This window comes from Callospermophilus lateralis, chromosome 15 (genome assembly GCF_048772815.1).
Source record: "Callospermophilus lateralis isolate mCalLat2 chromosome 15, mCalLat2.hap1, whole genome shotgun sequence".
NCBI classification, from domain to species: Eukaryota; Metazoa; Chordata; class Mammalia; order Rodentia; family Sciuridae; genus Callospermophilus; species Callospermophilus lateralis.
The window spans coordinates 61728114-61745258 of NC_135319.1; the positions used below are offsets into that span (position 1 = coordinate 61728114).

Below are 17145 nucleotides of genomic sequence, written 5' to 3' on the forward strand. Positions count from 1 at the left end.
TAATCACCTGATCACTATTGTATCAATCTGACAATGCAGCATAGGAGTAAGGAGCTTTGGAAAGGCACCTGTGCTCACAATAATGGCACTGGCTGGGACCACTTCTGCCACCATCTATAAATAGCCCTGCCTTCTTCTCTGGCCTTCTCTTTCCCTCACTTCTGTCGGTCTCTTCTCTCTCTGTCCTTGATCTTATCTCCTTGGGTTTTTCTCCTTTTCTTTTCAGCACTCCACATCAGTCTTAACTGGACAAATCTGTAGAGCTTTAAAAATATCCTTGTGCCCAAGCCACACTCTACACCAATTAAGTCAGAATCTAGGACTGGGGGCCCAGGCATCTGTCTTTTGAAAGATCCCTAGGTGATTCCAGTGTGTGACCAAGGCTGAGAACCACCCTTTGGTCAGGGTGGAGGAAGGTATGAGCTCCACCTTGTGCAGAAGATTGACAGGCGGGAACAGACCTCACTTCCTGGTCCCAGAGAGCAGGGATCAGGTGCTTTCAGAGAGGCAAAACAGGTTTGTTACCCAGCTCTGGGTTGGTCGCTTCCATATCTATTAGAGCTGAAGGCTGCACAAATGCTGCGAATTCACTGACTTCACTCACACTTCTGACACCAAAATGCATGTTGTCTTTTCCACACCACTGCTCCTCCTCTCCAGCACCAGTTTGGGATCTTGCATTTAAATTTGATTCTGACACTTTCACCTGGAGTTAGTGGCAGAGCCCACAAATTAATGGTTTAGTCTCATAAGATTTCCCCTGCTTCAGATGCCAATCACCAGTCCCAGATTGTCAGATTGTCACTGGGACTTCTGACAAGCCAGCTAGGGACAAAGACCACATATCTATTTATTTTTTATACCACACCATACCCATCCTTGGGGTTCTCAGGCAGCAGCTTCTGTGCCTGGTAGGTACACATTCTTCAGCCATAGCAGACACCACCCTTCAGTGCTAAAGCCAATAACTGGACATTTCTCTCTCTCTCTTATGCCCCCCCCAGTTAAGACTTAGTAGTTTTCAAATACAGTCATCTCTGTCCATCCTTCTGCCGTGGTCCTGATTCATTCTCATCTGGCTATGACAGTGGGTTCCTAAGTGGTCTCTTTTTCACCGTGGTTGTCCTCTCTGCCTTCCTTTAGAATCTCCCAGGCAGATCTATCTAATCTGATCAATGTCATTCCTCACAGAAATCTTTCTTTGGTTTTCCATTGCTTTCAGGGTAAAGTTTATACCAGGGTAACAAAAATCCAATGCAGGAGGATGCTAGGAGGATGAGGTGAATGTACATACATGGGCTGGGCAGAGACTCCAGGAAAGCAGAGAGTTCTTGGAGGAGCAGCTTAGAGGAGCAGCGGTTACCCAGCTCTCAGCTCCAGCTGCTTGTCGCCATGCAGCATCACCAGATCTTTTGGTTTGAGGGGAGAACCAGGACATCTGTATTTTTATTAATGTTGGTAACATTTTTACCTTTTAAAAAACATAGTAGAGGTTAACCCATGCAATTAAAGTATGTGTGTTTTATGGTATGCAAATAATACCTCAATAAAACTGATTAAATGAAAACACATTGTGCAAGCACAGCAAAATAGCCAACCTCTTCTCTCCACCCCAAATAAAAATAAAGTTCATGTTAAAACATTTCAGCCCTCAAGTTGCCATTTTGCCAGTTCCAGTCCAAAGTTTAGCCAGTTCCATGAAGTCCTGCAGGAATGTGCATTGCCAAGGCTCAGGCTTTCTCCCTCCCGCACATGAGCCACTGACCTTGCTGAGGTGCCCAGAATGACCTGACCTAGGTCCCTGCTAAATCTCTGCACAGGTGCTGCTTCAATTTGGGATCAATTTGGGATCCCCTTGTTCCACTCTTCATCTGCTAGATCACACTGGGTCCTTCAAGATTTACATGAGACCATTTTCAGGAAGCCCCCCGCTCCCAGGTTTCCTCCAAACCTCCTGTGGGTTCCCAAGCAACTTACCATGCTTCTTACAATGGTCCACTTTCTCCTCTAGCTTCTCATTCTACTTGGAGCCCTTGAATGCAGGAATAATATCTCATTTGTCCCTGAATCTCCAGGGCTAGGCACTCCATAAATGATTTCATATTTTGAATGCTCAATATATCTTAATATGCAAAATGCTCAAAGAGTTGAGTTACACACTCACTAAGTTCTTCCTAATGGACATACTTTCTCTATTGTGATTATTTGTGTGCCTGGCAGTGAGCTAAGGGAAGACATTTTATTTATCATCTTACTATTCAAAATTCTAGCCCAATCCCCCAAGAGAGATGGAATGTAATAGATAGTGTAGAATGTCAGTTCATAAATAAGGACTAACATTTATTTCAGATAACATAAGTCCCTAGTTATGATAGAAAGAGACACTGATTGAAAATAAGTCAATTCTTTGGTGGTGTGCTGTTAAGTAATCTCCCTAATCTATTAAAGAAGATGTACATTGTCTCTCCTACCCCATTCATATCAAGTTATAAATGGTTATAAATTCTCATATTTTGCATTTACATGTCCCTCTATATATTTCTAAGTACATCACCTCTGTATGGAATAGAACTAGAAATATATTTTTAGAATGAATGAAAATCATGTGATCTTCCTTCACAGATGTTTAATACAGAAGAGAGAAAATGTTCACAGACTCACAGAGTCACAGTGCATGGGGTCCCAGGTCCAGAGCCCTTTGCTGTCTTTACTATAAATGGAGGCACCAAAGCCAAGCAGCTTCTCCAACAGGCAAGTCTACTGGACCTATGGTTAGGAGAATACAAATCTAATGTATATAGATGTATGTGTGTTTGAGTATGTGTGTAAGCATACACATGTGGACATCAATGCACAAATGTCTGTGTTAATTATATACCTTTTGAATATTTGTGAATGAGATCAACTTGAAGAATGACCTGAAGATATCTCCAGTTCCATCCGTTAATAGGCAAATGCCATGATTTCATTCTTCTTTATGGCTCAGTAATATTCCATTGTGTATATTTACCACATTTTCTTTATTCATTCATCTGTTGAAGGGCACCTAGATTGATTCCATAGCTTAGCTATTGTGAATTGAGCTGCTATAAACATTAAGGTGGCCATGTCAATATACAATATGTTGATTTTCAGTCCTTTGGGGTATGCCAAGGAGTGAAATAAGCCAATTCCCAAAACTAGAGGCCAAATGTTTTCTCTGATGTGCAGATACTAACTACAATAAGGGGCGGGGGGTAGGTAGGGAAGAACAGAAGTACTTTGGATTAAGCCAAGGGGAATGAAGGCAAGAGAGGAGGAATGAGAATAGGAAAGATAGTAGAATGAACCAGACTCTATGTTTTTGTGTGCATATATTGACTACATGACTAATGTAAATCTACATAATGTACAACCAGAAGAATGAGAGGCTATACACCATATACGTATAATATGTCAAAATACATTCTACTATCATGTATAACTAATAAGAACAAATTAAAAAATAAATATAAAAATAAGAATGGCCTGAAGAATCTTGGTACTACTAGACAAGCTACCTTAACCACACAGAAATTTTTAACAATTCTTCAACCACATAAAACACCGGACTCTAGAAACTTAAAAACCAGAACAAATGGCCTTCCAACCATACAAAATTTTTCCCTCTAAATCTAGACACAGGCCTCATCTTCCTTCATAAGGCAGCACTTACTAATCATTCAGAATTTACACAGGAGCTGAATGAAGTCTGTCTGCCAACCTAGAAGTTGAATCAGATTCCTAGAGCATCAGGGTGGAGCACATGGGCCAAGGACACATCTCCAGCACTTGAAGGCTTTTCCTTTACATCTGGTGATGTAAAGAAGCAATGAAAGCCTGAACAAGAGAACATGAGCCTCTTACCCCAAAGCCTCTTACCCCTGAGCAAGCAGGCCTAAGCCCCTTCACGCCAGGACACTTCTGCTCTAGATCCCTTTAGCAATCTTGAAGCCTTCTGCAGGCAGAATCACTGTCTATGGCAGGACTTCTAAGAGGGGGAGACCAGGAACAAAGAGCAGCATCCAGAAGAGAAAGGGCAGCTCCCCACAGGGCAAAGCAGAGCCCATGTGTAACTCTCTTCCTCTGCACACTAGAAGCTCTACCCCTGCTTGACACAGTGGCTGATTATCCTTGTAGATTCTTTTATTCTTAACCCACTTCAGAACTCCTCCTCCTCCTTGAGATTAGGCCAAGTGGAGCAAGGACCAAGGGAGTGACCCTGGAACTCCCTCTGAAATTAGGGTATATGATGAAATGTAGCTGGAATCAGATAATGTGTGGGGAAATTAAAAACCAACTGAACAACAATTAATAAGTGTCTCTGTCCTTTGAAGGTACATGTCTATAGATCCGCCAACAATTTAGCCAACGTTTTATAATTAGGTGGATCATAGAAAACCATTAGGTATCATATTTTACAGATGATCAAAAAGAAGTTTCTGTCAAATGTGTGTATGCGTGTGTGTGTGTTGTGTTTTTGTTTTTCTTTTCTTTTTTTTTTTTTTAACCAATCAATCCATGAACTTCAGCGTTCACAATCATAAAGCACTGCCAAGGTTTTGTAAGATAAAGAAAACTTCTAATAGGCCATCCATGAAAAGCAGCCCCTTATTGTCACTCTTATTGTCATATCTGCAAAGAAGTCCTCAGAACAGAAGACGGCAGACACTGACCCTCTCATGGCGTCTTCATACACTGAATTATCCCTGAACTGGTAGTTCTGAGCTTCAGGCAACCTGATTGACTTGGCCCCCGCAAAATCAATAACACAGTGTCTGTTTTAGACCAAGGGCCGAGGTGGAGGGATCAGAATCTTCTGAGAATCTTCTGGTCCACCAACCTCAGCATATTACATTCTGCTTTCTTTCCAAGTGAGAAAATGTTGACTCTGGTCACTGCATGGTTGACACAGGCCTGGGGAGAAGGGGATTTGCTTATCCAGGCCAGGTGGCAGCAGCTTTCTCTCATCACCCAGCCACTTTTACAGGGAGGTGACACAGGGGGGTTTCTTCAACATGGCTGACATTTACTCCCTTTGAGATCAACCTTTTGTTATTAATCTGCTCACGAGTGAGAAAGAACACATCAGTAAAGGTATCTATAGTGATGGCTAGTATTTATTGAGTTTTCATACTTTACACTTCATTCTCATAATGTTCTCATAGTGTTACACTTTATGCCTCAATCATAAGACAAACTGAAATTAAAAGAATGTTGCTAATGGCTGTTCTTAGTTTTTAGATGGGAGAACTGAATTTCCAAGGGATTAAGTATCTTGCCCAACACTTCATAGACAGAAAGGTTCAGGTTTGACTGGCTCCAGATCCTTGTCACAACCACGCCATGTAAACTGCACAGGGTCAGTAGCCAACAAAGAAAATACTTCCTGCTGGGTTTTTAAGGCACACTGTCAGGAGTTTACTGAAAGGAGAATTCCCAGCAACTTAGATCAGATGAGAATTTAGCCTTGTGGAACCTTCCATGAGAAGACGATTGAGTATTTCCAATGTGAGAAGACGAGATTATTTTAGTAAAAGCTGGATGAGGTTCTTTGCCCTCTGTTCTGTTTGCAAGATTACAAAGGGCTAAATTCATGGAGTGAAAAACCTAAAGTTTTTAATTTAGTAGGAACTCTCATTCCAGCAGTGGGAAAATAGCTATGCTGTCTGGGGATTGTGGAGAAATTGTACCGTTGCCCAGAATGGACATAAACAATCCTTTCTGGACATACAAGAATTCTTAGATCTTCCAAAAAGAATTATGCAACACTCCAGAGGAGGTTTTGCTTATAAATTTCACATCAAACCTATCTGAACATCGTGAAGATTTGTTTTGAATTTAAGCTTGTGCTATACTCCTTAGAAGTGAGCCCAATTTTGCCATTGTTTTTTTCTTTAGATTCTGACAACTGAACAAGACACCAAACCTATCATCACAGACTATTTTCTAATGGAAGAAAAGTATTTTATATCTAAAGAAAAGAATGAATGCAGGAAACAACCGTTCCAGAGAGCCATTGGTCCAGAGGAAGAGATCATGCAGATTTTAAGCAGCTGGTTTCCAGAAGAAGGCTACGTGGGCAGGATTGTCTTAAAAACCCAGCAGGAAGTAAGTGTATTCTGGGAACAGCCAACACAGTTACAGCTCAGTGGTTAGCCTTCTCACCACTCACCACCTCCCTCAAATCCTGAGCTTCTTTCATTGCAACTTGGTGTATATTGTTCTTCTTAAGTAAATATGGTGAAATGATTTTATTTTTCCATACATATCTTGGACTAGGGTTGTGACTCAGTGGTACAGTGCTTGCCTAGCATGCATGAACACTGGATTCGATCCTTAGCACAACATAAAAATAAAAATAAAAGATATTGTGTCCACCTAAAACTAAAAAATACGTGTTAAAAAAAAAAGAAAGTTATCTCTAACTTGCAGAAATTCAGTCTAAAAAAAAACATCTTTTATAAAGCAAGAACTTAAAGGATCCCTGTGCATGTTATCAGCTGTGAGTCTAGTATTTTATTTGTATATGAAAAGACATTGTTGTAGTTGGGCACTGAGGTATACACCTGTAATCCCAGTTACCTGGGAGGCTGAGGTAGGAGGATCCCAAGTTCGAGGCCAGCCTAGGCAACTTAGCAAAACTCTGGCTAAAACTCAAGCAACCAACAATGAAAAGATGTTGTGAAGATCACATTATAGTAGTACCCCTTTACTATTCACAGGATATATGATTCAGGCCCTCCGATGGATGCCTGAAACCTCAATAGAACCCAACCTTATATACATGCACTATGACAACATGACAGCTGACCTGATAACCAAGATTGAGCCACTGAACAAGAAGCAGGTAGTCCATTACTGATATGCTGAACAAAGAGAAGGTTCATGCCAGGTGATTACACCCCTGTAATCCCAGCGGCTTGGGAGACTAAGGCAGGAGCATTGCAAGTTCAAAGCCAGGCTCAGCAAAAGCGAGGTGCTAAGCAACTCAGTGAGATCCTACCTCTAAATAAAATACAAAATAGGGCTGGAGATGTGGCCCAGTGGTTGAGTGCCCCTGAGTTCAATCCCCAGTACCCAAAAAACAAAAACAAAAAAGGAGATTCATGCCTCAGGATGGACAGAATAGAGCAGAAGAGATTTCACCACACTACTCAGGATTGCACACAGTTTAGAACTTAAGAACTATTTATTTTTGGAATGTTCCATTTAATATTTTCAGGCCATGGTTCTGAAACTGCAGAATGTAAAACCTCAGATAAGGGGGACTCCTCTGTTCTGTAATGCAGGGTCTGTAGGAATTCTACATTTTAATGTTGATTGCTTTCTTGTTAGTGCCTGCTAAATATAAAGTTTTAGCCAAAACAGGTTGAGCATTCCTTAAACTGTTCAAACCATATATTGAAAAATAATTTACAACATTGAAAGGTATTTGAATGATCTCATGCTGTAATGGACAATGTATTACATATAACCTGTGAAGTCTGTGCAAATATTCCAAAATCTGAAATATTTCAGTCTCAAGCGTTTCAGATAGGGACACTCAACCTATAAAAGGTTCTGTACTGGTAAGTAAAACAGCACTATTTGAAAATACTCCATAAGAGTAATCTCTCAGCATTGGTCAGAATTAGTAAAAATTTATATTACCTGTGCTAATATTTCCATGATCATCCCTACAAAGGAAAGAAAGCAACTTTTGCCCTGTGACTCCAAATAGGTTGACCCATTTGACTTTGTTAATAGAACACTTCTTTTTCTTTTCTTTTTTGGTACTGGGGATTGAACCCACGGGTGCTTTATCACTGAGCTACATTCCCAGCCCTTTTTAAAAATTTTTAATTTTGAGACAGGGTCTCACTAAGTTGCTGAGGCTGGCCTCAAACTTGCAACTTGCAATACTTCTGCCTCAGCCTCCTAGGTGCTGGGATTATAGGCGTACACCACTGTGCCCACGAACCAATTTTTTCTTGAATAAACTGATTAGCATGTCACTACCTTACTGCCATTTTTGAAATAGTATATAAGGTTATTGTTCTAGCATAGACAGTCTTTACGATATTCGAATAACAAAGCAATTGAATCAATTCAATATTTATTAATCATATAATATGTGCCAGGTCCCATTCTGAGCACCTGGCCTGATCCTTTTGGCTCATAATAGAACATAGTGGTCCATGTCTACTGGGCACAGTAGAAAATTTACTATCCTTTCTGATAGTAAATTTTACCCTTTGTGTGTCATTTTTTCAATCCCTGATTACTGTGAATGTGACCTGAATCTTTCCTAGAACTCTAGCATCTGCTCTGAGACCCAGAGTCACCACTTTCCTTCCCTAACTGTATCTCAGACCATAAAAGGACACTTGGTTTAAGCAAAGAAATGTAATTATCTCTCCAGCCTCCTCTCCCTGTCAGGCATTGGAATTGCTAAGAGAGAAAACAATCATTAGAAACAGTTCTAATGATAATCACTTCAGGAGAAGATATCAGAGAGCTTAACTGGATTTTTGAGCCCTTTAATTTCTAATTTTCCCCCCATTTCCTATTTCTAATTGTCTTGCCTTGTTAAAATGTATTCTTTAAGTGACAATGCCAGTGAATAAGTAAAATTTTCAAACCATTTATTGTATGATCATTTATAACACTGAAAAGAGTCAAAAACCCACTATTTTTAACGAGCTCATGATGTAATAAAAACAGTTTTATACATAGGGAAATAGAATCAGAGGTTACAAGCATGACAGGATCAGAAGTAGAAAGAGCTCAAGTCTTAGGGGCTGTTCCTTCTACCATCCTGTGCTCCCCACACTAGAATTACATCAGTCCTGTGGATTATCCACACCCAGCATGGTGGGAGGCAGCGGGAGGCATGAGCAGGAGGCAAGATAGACAGGCTGCTGTCTAAGAGGACATCATTCCATGGTTAGGACTGAGCAGTCTGGGGATGCCCTGAAGCCAATTTAAATGTATATGACACAGGCAGTAGAGATCTCAGAAGTAGATGCTAATAAATGCTGGTAGAAGAGAAGCATTTTGAAGAAAAAGGGGGATGAATTAGAAAGGAAAGCTAATAAGCTTTTATCTCATGAGTAGAATTACACCGAGTTCTCCTTGATATATCTTTGTGGGGAGGTTTTTGAAATGACTAAAATCTATCCCAAAAGATAACAAATTGCATTTAGTGTTTTCAGGTTTAACTAGTGCATAATGATAACAAAATTTACTGAGGCTGGGGTGTAGTTCAGTGGTAGAGCATATGCTCAGCATGCATGAAGGCTTGGGTTCAATCCCCAGCACTAAAAAAAAAAAAAAAAAAGACTTCTGATTGAAAAGTGACTTTAGCAATCATTGAAGGCAAACAGGCACTTATGATTGATAGATTTGGGTTATAAGTATTTCCATTTATTTTATCATTTGGAAATTGTAAGATATATAAGTAGTTTGCCTGTATCAATTAAAAGTCCCTAAATTGCTGTCTGTGACCTCTGACCTCTCCAGCTTGCCTTGTGTACTTTTTTTTGTTTCCTTGGCTATAGAGCCCTCAGCCACATCTTCCTATAGTCGATGTGACCCCCTCTGACTACTGCTGGATTTGAAATCAGACAAGCCTGGGCTCTGCTGCAAATTAGGCTATCCTGAATAGGTCACCTAACTTTTGTAAACCTCACTGCCCTAATTTATAAAATCTATAATAGAAACTACCTCATTTAACAAAACAACGCTGTTACAAAACTCACTGTCAAATGCATAGACAAAAATAAGTGAAGGGGCTGAAGTTGTGGCCCAGTGGTAGAGCGTTTGCCTTGCATCTGGGAGGCACTGGGTTCATACCTCTGCACCACATAAAATAAATAAATAAATAAGTTGTTCAACTTAAAAAAATAAGTGAAAAGGGGTTATGATGAGAGCTACTGTTATTATTTCTGTTCATAATTTGTGACTTATGGGACTGAAAACTCCCTAAATATGAACAAACTCTGAATGGGGCTCTAAGGAGTCCTCTTAAAAGTGATGCATTGGGCTGGGATTGTGGCTTAGTGGGGGCTGGGGTTGTGGCTCAGTGGCAGAGCGCTTGCCTTGCACATATAAGGCACTGGGTTTGATCCTCAACACCACATAAAAATAAGTAAACAAAATAAAGATATTGTGTCCTTCTATAACTAAAAAAATTTTTTAAATACATTTTCTTAAGTGATGCATTGTTTGGGGGACATTTTATCCAGCATCTTAGAACTTTTTTTCTTATTTCTTGCTTCCTGATTTTTGGAACACTGAGATTATAAATTCTGCTATGTGAATTACCCCATCCTCACTCTCTGACTAAATGGGATCAGTGCAATGGCAGCCACATCATATTATACAGGAAGATCTCTTGGAATGGACGTGAAATGATGAGTACAGTCTTTTAAGTGAGGACTCAAGTTTTAGAGTGGGTACAAATCTCATTTTATATAATAAAATGGATAATAACTCTTGTCCCCTACCCACCCACACCAGTATACCATGAATCGGTTCAAAAAATTCAGTTGTGTCAATTGTAGGGCTATGATTGCACAGGTAATGAAATGATTGATTAGGACAGGTGGGTGCAGCTGTCTGGCAAGCTCCAGGACCAGTCCTTTCGGGTCTTGGTTACAGTTTGGCACCACCTGGTGGCATTTTTCCATCCTTACTTTAATATCAGTGGGGACAATTCTGAGTCATGTGGCTGGGTTGGAACTTCCAGGATGGTGGCAGTAATTCTTGGATCCTTCTGCTTAGTTAGCACCATTTCATAGCCTGGACTGGAGATGGTGCTGGGAATAGGAGGATTGTCCTGCCAAGTCCTCATCCCAGAGACGGGGTTGGCTATTCTTTACTAGCCTTCCCTGTCTTCCCTCCTCCCCTGCAGAAGATAATTAAAGCTGCTCTCATTTGAGACTTGGGGATGACAAAAGACAGGAACCATCTTATAATCACATTATAGCTAAATTGAGTAATGCCAGTTTTGTTGTGTGCATGTATTCACATATGCAAAATATATCTGGGTATCCATAACAAATGTTTAGAAGGATATAAAACCTAACAACAGTGAGGTGTTCTTTATTTGTTTTGTGTGTGTGTGTGTGGAGAATGAGGTGGGGAAAAGAAAAAAAAGTGTGAGAATAAGAAAAGTTTGCTTTTTTATTGAATTACTTCTATACTTTCGAATTTTTTAAATAAGATGCATATATCCTTATACTATATATAGAGAGATATGTGTGTATATATATGTATATATATATATTCATATAAATTTACATATACAAAATTCACCAAAAGTCAGTTTATCTAAAGCTAATGCGATAACCCATTTTCATAATTATTGATATTAAAAAAATTAAATTAAAAAATAATTTTGCTGATATTCATTTCAGTGTGGTTTACCTTCAGCCATTGTATCATGTCAGCCTTTTCACTGTAGGTTTTGTTCACCCATCTTGTCAGAATGTCAATTTCATGTCTCACATTTCAGATGTCTAATGATTTCCTAAATGCTCAAAGTCTGTGTGGAAATGGTGGGTTTCTCTAAATGTAATTTACTGTGTTTTTTCTTTCTACAAATTTATCTACAGTTGATTTGGACTCTCAAAATCCATAGCTAATAGGAGCTGATGAATTGGCTTATTCTAGGCCAGACCTTCTCAGTGTGTCAATTAGCAGAAATACAATACTTTCTTCCTCTCAAAAGACAGGTATATCCTTTTAGAATAGTTCATGAAATATTAACTAATGTATGAAACATAAAACTAAGAACTTGTTTCTGCATTACCAAGATACAGCTCAAAGTCTTGCTATTTTTTTTTTATTCTGCACCTTACCAATTACTGTTTTCATTTTCTAACCTAGACCATAGAAGAGAAAAACATTATTCAAGATGACAAAGAGGTGATCTTGAGCTCAGAGGAGGAGAGTTTCTTTGTCCAAGTGCATGATGTTTCTCCAGAGCAACCTCGAACAGTAATCAAAGCACCCCGTGTCAGCACTGCACAGGATGTCATTCAGCAGGTAAAAACTGCTCTTTGTGGGAGGGGAGTGTAGCTTGTTGGTAGAATGCTTGCCATGCATAAAGCCCTGGATTCCATCCCCAGCACTGCAAGAAAAATAACTTACTCCCTTCCCCACCTCATTCCTTTTGTCAGTATAAGTTATAGGGACAAATTAGATGTCTGTACATTGACAGTTCAGTTGTTTCATTGTTCTAGAATGAAATTCTTCAACAATGGGGACCTGAAAAGGAAGAGTGTGCCTCTGAAGGCTAGGAAACATTAGTGCGTTCCTTCAACAGATATTCAGCTAGTGTGCACAGTGAGCCTGGGACTCTGTGAAGCATTGACAGTAGTGGATTTAGAAGGAAGCTCTGCGGAATGGTCATTTCATTTGTCCCAGAAATGTCTGAGCCAATACCTAATGACCACCTCTCAAGGATCCTATAGAAGACAAGTAGGAGGCTTACTCTGACCCTCTCCCTTCCTCTATCTCAAGCTTCTTTGTCTGCATGGTTTCAGGGAACTGTTTCCTTCCCAACTATGGCCTCCTCATAGTTTGCATTCATTAAGCACCTGAGAAGGGATAGGGCACAATCATTAAGAGCACAGACCTTGATCAGTTGCTCTAGCTCCAAACCCAGTTGTACTACTTTACTAACTCTGAGGTCCTGAGGAAGATCTCAGATCTGTGCCTCAGCTACTGGGTGCTGGTAAAATAGTTCTTTGGGGTGAAAAAAAAAAAAAAACCTATTTATTCCTGTTAATAAGGTAGTGTAAATACTACCTTGTCTGCCTTCACTAGCCCTTTTCTCCACTTAGCTCCAGCACACCCTGTGTGGTAAGACACTGCATAGATAGCATGGAGATAGCATAAATAGTACTTTCCTCACAGGTTGCTCTTAGCTCAATGCCTGGCAGGTGGTAAATACTATTGACGTACGTGTGTGTGTGTGTGTGTGTGTGTGTGTGTGTGTTGCTATTCCTTTGTGTGACCATTTGGGTTAATGCTAGTCACCTTAATTATGACTTTGTATTCCAGATTGTGGTTCTTTTGCTCATTTTTGCCTCCTCCAAGTAGAATATCTGGGACAGAGTAGGTCCTCAGAATGAATAAATGCATAAATGAAAGATATTCTTGTACAAAATAAAGGCTGACTTTGTGACTTCTAAAATCCCTTCAACACCCAAGACTGCTTAAAAGAGGCAGCTTTGAGGGATGAGGGTTCCTGGGAGGCAGGATTCTGTTCCTCACTGGCTGAATAACCTTCCTATCTATGAGCTTTGGCCTATACGGAAAATTCGGTTCCAGTCTTTATTCTGTTGCTTACTAGCTGTGTTTACTCTGGAATCTGCTTAACTTTTATAAGTCTAAGCTTCCTCATCTAAATTATAGACTATTAGGAAGCTAAACAAAGTAACCTGAGAAAGTACGTTGTACAACTACACAGCTGCACAATAAGGCACTGGTCAACATGATCTGGAAGATTCCCTCTATCTCTCAAAGTCTATGCCACTTTTCTACCTTACAGTTTCATTTAGGATAAATGCAAATGTTGAGATACTTCATTCAGTTGATGATAACTTTTCTTTCAGACATTATGCAAAGCCAAATATTCCTACAGCATCCTGAGCAACCCCAACCCAGGGGACTATGTGCTTTTGGAAGAGGTGGTCAAAGACATGCCCAACAAGAAGTCTTCTACCCCAAAGTCTTCACAGCGAGTCCTTTTGGATCAGGAGTGTGTGTTTCAAGCCCAAAGCAAGTGGAAAGGTGCAGGGAAATTCATCCTTAAGCTAAAGGAGCAGGTACAGGTAAAGTTTAAATTTAATTTGCCCTCTTCATAAATCATTTGATATTCATAATCACGTAGTAACCAGATTTGGGAAGTAGTAAAACCTCAAACTTCCTGAGTCAGAGTTTAGGTGGGAAAAAATTGTTGGGCTTTGTTTACACTGTGTAGGAAAAAATGTACTCCCTGTGTGGCAAAGAAGGCCTGAAAGGTGAGTTCCTCGGCCCTTCTTCCAACCTCTACTTACTAGAGATGGAAGTGAAAAGAACTCTGACCTAGTGCCATGGCTGAGAACCCCGGGTTTAACCTAACATCTAAGCAAATTCTCTCCCCCGCAACAGGCATCCAGAGAAGACAAAAGAAAGGGCATCTCTTTTGCAAGTGAACTTAAGAAGCTCACCAAGTCAACTAAGCAGCCCCGAGGACTCCTATCACCTCCTCAGTTCACAGTCTCAGAAAATGTCCAAAATAAGGAAGAGAAACCTGTAGGTGGCTTGTCCTCCAGTGACACGATGGATTATCGACAGTGATGGAGGGCAGCATGTTTTACCCAGGTACACTGTCATCACACCACTCTGAAACTGGCTCCACTGAAGCTACTTGGTGAAGCATAGTTAGTAGGGTAGCTGTCTTTTCCCAGACAATGTCCCCCAAAGACAGGTAAAATGGTGCCTTAAGATAAGGCAAGGGTGGGCTAGGTTGTAGCTCATCGGTAAAGTGCTCGCCTATGTTATTTTAATAAAATAAAACTACAACTTTAAAAATTATATATATATATATAATTTTTATATATATATATATATAATATAATATAAAAAAAGATAAGGCAAGAGCTCTGAAGACATAAGTAACACTTGAGCTTTTAAACTTTTAGGCCTCCTTATTTTGTAGATAACTAAGCAGAGGCCCCAAGAAGGTAATCAACTTGCCCCAAATGCCACAATGGACTTATTTCATCATAGAACTCTCTTGATAATTAAAAACTCACATGAACATTCTCCAAGGGCTTTTTGGATCATTCAGCTTTTTATTCCTTTGGATTCTGCATTTTATGTTTTTCTAATTTCGCTTTGTTTTAGCCTCAATAACTTCATCTCTTTCTGCCTCAATTAAAGAAACAAAAACCAGCCAACCAACCAAACAACAACAACAACAAAATCCCTGATATCCAGGATGTAATAATTAAAAAGAAAGCAAAATAACCTAACAGCCTCCATTTTTAAGATGCAACAAATTTAGAGTGTCAGTTGCCAGCCCACTGCTTAGTATTCATATACAAAGTAAATCTCATTCTGTCTTAAGGTAGATCATTCACATCAACCCTGAATGAAAGCATGTGAGGAAAACAAACATAAGTTTCTTTCTTTCACATAGGGCTTTTCTTGAGACTGGTCTGGCTATGTTGCCCAGGCTGACCTCAAATTCCTAGGCTCAAGTGATGCTTCTGCCTCATCCTCCTGAGTAACTGAGACTATAGGCACACACCACCCACCCAGCTTCACTTAGTTTCTTCATGAACTCAAGGGATCATTACATCTGTTTAGTTCTAAGACTTAAAATTCACAGGAGACAACAGCATCATGAAGACATTAATGCTTATACTACAGAGCTTCACTGTTTTAACCACACTCCCAAATTTCTCACATCAAACTGTAAAACTGCTCCCACTTTAAAGAATTCACTGATATATTCTGATGGAACCATACTGGATTCATAACAGCTCAAAAGAAAGCCCAATGCATTAAGATCCTGTTTCTATATTTGAGGAGCATCTTTCAAAATAACTGGTGCCCCAGACTACACTTGTAAGGCTCTTTCAAAATAATAAGCAAGGATAGCCAGGCATGGTGGCACATACATGTAATCCCAGTGGCTCGTGAGGCTGAGACAGGAGGATCGCGAGTTCAGAGCCAGCCTCAGCTACTTAGTGAGGCACTAAGCAACTCAGTGAGACCCTGTCTCTAAATATAATACAAAATAGGGCTAGGGATATGGCTCAGTGGTTAAGTGCCCTTGCGTTCAATTTCCAATACCAAAAAAATAATAAATACAGGATATGGTCCCCACCAAAATATCTGCATATCCATCTATTCCAAGAGATCTGGGTTGTTGAGGTTTATATATAAACACTCAGAAATCCCACAACTATGGCAATTCACATCACAGTATCAGATAATCTCTGAGGTTCAGTACTTTTTCTCTTGAAAAACATCTGGTATTCTCAAATTTTAAAGTTCCAGATTCACTTTCTTTTATGCCCCAATGTTGCTGAAGCAATCAGTCCCTCCCCCAAGGGCCAAGTGAATTTAGGACTAGGCACCAATGTTGAGTCTCTCAAACTTTTAGAAATGACTAACCATAGTAGTGAGTCTGTGAGCCTACCATAAGGGAAGTAATCAAAATTCAAAATGTTGTTTCTATCAACATTAGTAAAGTACAGAAGTGATAATGTCACATACATCTAATTCCCATGACAGTGAAATTACACCAAGGCTGGTAAATCTGTCATAAATGTACTACTACACTGAAGTAGCCCTCTGTGTACTCTAAGACTGCACCATGTAGGGCTGGGGATGTGGCTCAAGCGGTAGCACGCTCGCCTGGCATGCGTGCGGCCCGGGTTCGATCCTCAGCACCACAAACAAACAAAGATGTTGTTTATTTATTAAAAAATAAATATTAAAAATTCTCTCTCCTCTCTCACTCTCTCTTTAAAAAAAAAAAAGACTGCACCATGTACATAAGAATACAATTACTAGAAATTTGCACACCACATGAACATAACTGCTTATATTTAGGAGAGGGGAAGAGAGTGATAGTGATTTAGATGACTGCCTCTGGATCCAATTTTCTTGCAGCAAGCAGACATTTAGAATCATTTAGTTGACTTCATAGCTTTGCTTAAAGTTGGGGAAGCTTTCTTTATAAACAGCAATAGGTGCAACGATGAGAATTTACATCCCATAGACCTCCTTTATGATGTTCCCAGGAAAGAGTAAAAAAAAATGGTGGGGCTCTTTCTGTATATAGGCTCATAAGAAAATGTTTGGTGTTTCTGCCACTTTTTGAGTCACATATTTCATGTCATTTGTTCTAAACAATCACATCTAAAGTTTCAATAACCATCATTTAAGAACTTCTAAAGAAATATATTCATCTTACTCCTCTCAAATAACAGACACACAATTGAAAGAATTCTACCTTTCCTTAAAAGTTGAACAATGTGAGTTAAAAAGTTTTGTTTTTTTCCCCTAAAGAACATGGTGTTCCAGGCCACAAATTCCTGTTTTGCTTCCTAGGAACATCATGTTCAGACACTTATA

The 17145-nt window shown here is 39.7% G+C and overlaps 1 protein-coding gene across 4 annotated transcripts in view; it reads left to right on the forward strand.

Moving 5' to 3' along the window:
* Plce1 (phospholipase C epsilon 1) overlaps nucleotides 1-17145 on the forward strand; it is a 283071-nt gene that overhangs the window by 264276 nt on the left and 1650 nt on the right. For 3 of the 4 annotated variants that reach the window (XM_076834573.1, XM_076834570.1, XM_076834572.1), the window contains 5 exons: nucleotides 2623-2751; nucleotides 5920-6129; nucleotides 11893-12051; nucleotides 13626-13844; nucleotides 14164-14376. In XM_076834573.1, coding sequence (XP_076690688.1) covers nucleotides 2623-2751; nucleotides 5920-6129; nucleotides 11893-12051; nucleotides 13626-13844; nucleotides 14164-14352 — 906 coding nt within the window. In that variant the 3' untranslated portion in view covers nucleotides 14353-14376. The remainder of the gene's footprint in view (nucleotides 1-2622; nucleotides 2752-5919; nucleotides 6130-11892; nucleotides 12052-13625; nucleotides 13845-14163; nucleotides 14377-17145) is intronic. The other variant, XM_076834571.1, reaches the window with a different exon arrangement.